At 44.8% G+C, this 5,318-nt stretch overlaps 1 protein-coding gene across 1 annotated transcript in view; it reads right to left on the bottom strand.

Moving 5' to 3' along the window:
- The window catches only part of LOC112074678 (intraflagellar transport protein 74 homolog), a 58,935-nt gene that overhangs the window by 3,998 nt on the left and 49,619 nt on the right, over positions 1–5,318 (bottom strand). Inside the window, exons 7-9 of the mRNA XM_070440622.1 lie at positions 591–716; positions 300–360; positions 5–93 (exon numbers count right to left, since the gene is read on the bottom strand). Of these exons, the coding sequence (XP_070296723.1) occupies positions 5–93; positions 300–360; positions 591–716 (276 nt within the window). The remainder of the gene's footprint in view (positions 1–4; positions 94–299; positions 361–590; positions 717–5,318) is intronic.

Below are 5,318 nucleotides of genomic sequence, written 5' to 3'. Positions count from 1 at the left end.
TGTCTACGAGGATCTTGTTGTACTCCGCCAGCTGCCTGGAGACGCTCTTCACCACCGGACGGTAGTCACTCTCCATACCCTTAGAGGCGATGACTGGAGATGTAGGAGTCAAGGAAACTTTGGTTTTATACAACATGTCCCCCATTGGGGATATTACATCTACCATTGTCAACCCTGTAATGTATWGATACAGGAGATCCACTCTGCCTGTGGTGTGAACGACAGACACCAACCTACTGATTCAACCCTGTAATGTATAGATACAGGAGATCCACTCTGGTCAAAAGCAACAAGGATACACTCTTTCATGACGAAGTTGTTCTGCTCGTGATGTTGCCACTTCCTCTCCAGATTGGTCAGCTGAAAACCAATAGAAAACAGGTGTTGGTTGAGAGGAAAAACAGGCAAGAAACGCTCAAAGAATCTTCGAGCTTCAACGTTATTATGACATCATGAGTGTTCGTGAAAGGCAATAGACAGGCCACATCAAGTTAGCCTGGCAACTACTATGGTTATCGGTTAATAGCATGAACAGATCAGACACCAGGCTAACCTGCATACTAGTCTGGAGTCAGTATTCCCTCCTGTACCTGAGCATGTGTCTCATTCTCCTGTAGCTGTGTTTTCAGAGCTTCATACACCTCATTCATCTTCTGCATGACCTTGTGAAAGCCGTCTCTCCTCTGGGCCAGGGATACTCTGTCCTCCTGCAGCCTCTATAGGACAATGGACAACAACTTAGATMAACTACCAWTCATTCATTCATTAATTCATTCATCCAACACTTGTTATGGTGCTAGTAGGACTACCACAGCAAATCATCAGCTCAGATAGTGAATAGCCGTATACTTCAGATACACAGCTCTGGTGGGGTAATAAAACAAGGATTTACTGAAAAAATGTCTTAAGGATGTTGAAGCGGAAGAAGTGGGTCAACCGACCATTGGTTACACCCCTTTCTTCATTGGTTGAAACTAAACTTGTGTTTCTCAGACTGAGTCAGTGGAAGAAACATGACTTCCCGGTGTCAAATCTCTCCAGAGAATGTGTTTCCTGTTTAAAGGAGAGTTGCTTTGTAATGCATGTAGAGGATGCTTTTACGTTTCCTTCTAGCTCGACCAAGTTGTTCCCATTGGTAAAACTCCCTCAACGATAACACCGTCGCTGTTTACATTAGCAACATGATCTTACAGGGACTATGCCATGAGACATCTGCCACAGATGGAGGTCTTTCAATAAAATATTACATCCTGATTCCTGCGGATACTAAGGCATTGAAAGAGGACTGTTATAACGTTATCTTAAAATGCTTTCATGATAAACTACGTAACACAATCAAATCAAATCACATTTTAAATTTGTCACATGTTCCGATTACAACAGGTGTAGGCAGACCTTACAGTGAAATACTTACCTTACAAGCCCTTAACCCAACAATGCAGTTTTAATAAAGAGTTAAGAAAATATTTACTAAATAAACTAAAGTAAAAAGAGTCAAATAAAAAGTACAGCGTCAACGTGCGAAGTTATAGGTTAGTCAAGTTATTTTGTACATGAAGTGACTATGTATACATAATAAACAGAGAGTTGCAGCAGTGTAAAAACAAAGGGGGGGTGGTCAATGTAAATAGTCCGGGTGGCCATTTGATTAAGGCCACCCGCTACAGAGGGTAGAACAGTCTATGAATTGGGTGACTGGAGTATTTGACCATTTTTGGGGCCTAGTATATAGGTCCTGGATGTCAGGAAGCTTGGCCCCAGCGATATACTGGGCCGTAAACACTACCCTCTGTAGCGCCTTGCGGTCAGATGCCGAGCAGTTGCCGTACCAGGCGGTGATGCAACCGGTCAGGATGCTCTCGATGGTGCAGCTGTAGAACCTTTTGAGGATCTGAGGACCCATGCCAAATCTTTTCAGTRTRKTGAAGGGGAAAAGGTTTTGTCGTGCCCTCTTCACGACTGTCTTGGTATGTTTGGACCATGATAGTTTGTTGGTGATGTGGACACCAAGGAACTTGAAATTCTCGACCCGCTCCACTACAGCCCTGTCGATGTTAACTGGGACCTGTTCAGCCCGCCTTTTTCTGTAGTCCACGATCAGCTCCTTTGTCTTGCTCACATTGAGGGAGAGGTTGTTGTCCTGGCACCGCACTGCCAGGTCTCTGACCTCCCTGTAGTCCACTGTTGTGTCGTCAGCAAACTTAATGACAGTGTTGGAGTCGTGTTTGGCCGTGCAGTCATGAGTGAACAGGGAGTACAGGAGGGGACTTAGCACCCACCCCTGAGGGGCCCCAGTGTTGAGGATCAGCGTGTCAAATGTGTTGTTACCTACCCTTACCACCTGGGGGTGGCTCGTCAGGAAGTCCAGGATCCAGTTGCAGAGGGAGGTGTTTAGTCCCAGCGTCCTTAGCTTAGTGATGAGCTTTGTGGGCACTATGGTGTTAAATACTGAGCTGTAGTCAATGAACAGCATTCTCACATAGGTGTTCCTTTTGTCCAGGTGGGAAAGGGCAGCGTGGAGTGTGATTGAGTCATCTGTGGATCTGTTAGGGCGGTTTGCAAATTGGAGTGGGTCTAGGGTTTCTGGGATAATTGTGTTGATGTGAGCCATGACCAGCCTTTCAAAGCACTTCATGGCTACCGACGTGAGTGAAATCATTTAGGCAGGATACCTTCGCAACATCTGATGAGCGTCAGAGCCGGTGTAGTAGGATTCAATCTTAGTCCTGTATTGACGCTTTTCCTGTTTGATGGTTCATCTGAAGGTGTAGTGGGATTTCTTATAAGTGTCCGGATTACAGTCCCGCTCCTTGAAAGCGGCAGCTCTAGCCTTTAGCTCGGTGTGGATGTTGCCTGTAATCCATGGCTTCTGGTCGGGATATGTACGTACCGTCACTGGTGGGGACGACATTGTCGGTGCACTTATTGATAAAGCCGGTGACTGATGTGGTGTACTCCTCAAGCCATTGTATGAATCCCGGAACATATTCCAGTCTGTGCTAGCAAAACAGTCCTGTAGCGTAGCATCCACGTCATCTGACCACTTCCGTATAGAGCGAGTCACTGGTACTTCCTGCTTTCATTTTTGCTTGTAAACCGGAATCAGGAGGATAAATTATGTCAGATTTGCCAAATGGAGAGCGAGTATTCATTTGAGCTGATTATCTGTGAACTAATCATCAATTAAAATTAAAATTAAAATGTCTGCTTTAACCATATGTTTAATGGGCTGCAGTGAACTTTAACTTGTAAAAGGACTCATGGATCCTCCTCCACAGAGGGAGGGTTAGAGTGCATCCTGTCAAAGCCTGAACCACACACTAATCCCACACTGCAACGAGTGACACTTCAGAGCCTGTATTCATTAAGCAGAGTGCAGTGCTGATCTAGGATCAGGTCCCCTCAGCCTATTATCTCGTTACACTCTAAAACTGATCCTACATCAGCTCTGCTACTGACACCTCTGTAGGCCCATAGCTGAGGTCATAGCTGAGGTCCATAGCTGAGGTCAGGTGTATACAGTACTTTGGTCCTTTTCCAAACATAGGTCTGTACCTCTCTATCTCACACACGCGCACACACACACACCACCACACACACACACACACCGAAAACACACGCGCACAACACACACACACACACACACACACCACACACACACACACCACACACACACACCCGAAAACAACACAAACACAACACACACACACCACACACCACACACACAGACACAGAGACACACCCGACACACCCCGACACACACCAGAACACACACACCACACACCACACACAAACACAGACACACACACACACAGAGACACACCACACACACACACACCACACAGAGACACACACAGTAGCAGTACCTTCTTCTTGTCGTCTCCAGCAGCCTTCAGATTGTCCAGGTTGCTGTATCGTCTCCAGCTCCTGAGTCATGGGTCTCTATCTTGTCCTTCAGGCTGGTCAGCTCCGTGTTTGATCTTACTCTCCACTGCTCTACCTTCTGCAGGTCAAGGGTCAGGCGGTGGTTCTCTGGGGGACGGGCGAGGACGAGACACAGACACGGACGTACATAGACACGCACATTAAAGAAGAGATCAACACGACAGATCATTGGCATATTGCAAGCGACATCAGACTTTATCAATTTAATATATACAGTGAGCTTTCAAACGGATTGAGACAGTGACACATTGTGGTGCTGTGTTGGCGTCTGTACTCAGGCACTTTGGATTGAGGTTAAAGGTTAGGACATGAGGTTAGGAGGTTAAGTGCAGCTTTCATTTCATGGTATTTTCATCCATATCGGTTGAACCCCATTTTAGGGGACCAAAAGTATTAGGACAAATTCACTTATATGCGTATTAAAGTAGTAAAAAGTATAGTATTTGGTCCATATTCCTAGCACTGTGTGTGGTGTGTACACTTTTGTTCCCTAAAATGGGGGGGGGGGGGGGGGGTTGAAAAACTCTCTAAATTAGAGCTGACAGTCTGAACTTTAACATCATAGTCATTGTATAATTTTAAACTTCCTTTGGTCACAGTAGGTCCTACTGATTACACTTCAGAGTTACCACAGAGTTCCAATTCACTGAGTTTCACACAGAGTTCCATTTACATCTGAGTTACACAGAGTTCAATTACACTGAGTTACAAGAGTTATTACCATTACACTGAGTTACACAGAGTTCATTACACTGAGTTACACAGAGTTCCATTACACTGAGCTACAACAGAGTTCCATTAACTGAGTTACACAGGTTCCATTAACACTGAGTACACAGAGTTCCATTACACTGGCTACAACAGAGTTCCATTACACTGAGTTACACAGAGTTCCATTACACTGAAGTTACACAGAGTTCCATTACAACTGAGTTACACAGAGTTCCATTCACTGAGCATTACACAGAGTTCTTACCATTACACATTCCGAGCTACACAGAGTTCCATTACAAGTTCTTGAGTTACACAGAGTTCCATTTAACACTGAAGCTACACTGTACACAGAGTTCCATTACATGAGTTACACAGAGTTTCCATTACACTGAGCTACACAGAGTTCATTATACATGAGTTCATCACAGAGTTCCATTACACTGAGTTACACAGAGTTCCATTACACTGAGTTACACACAGAGTTCCATTACTACACTGAGTTACACAGAGTTCATTATACTGAGTTACACAGAGTTCCATTACACTGAGTTCACAGAGTTCCATTACCTGAGCTTACACAGAGTCATTACACTGAGTTACACAGAGTTCCATTACACTGAGTTTACACAGAGTTTCCATTCACTGAGCTGCACAGAGTT

This window comes from Salvelinus sp. IW2-2015, unplaced genomic scaffold, assembly GCF_002910315.2.
Source record: "Salvelinus sp. IW2-2015 unplaced genomic scaffold, ASM291031v2 Un_scaffold2754, whole genome shotgun sequence".
Classification (NCBI taxonomy): Eukaryota; Metazoa; Chordata; class Actinopteri; order Salmoniformes; family Salmonidae; genus Salvelinus; species Salvelinus sp. IW2-2015.
This window is presented reverse-complemented; position numbering and strand designations above follow the sequence as displayed.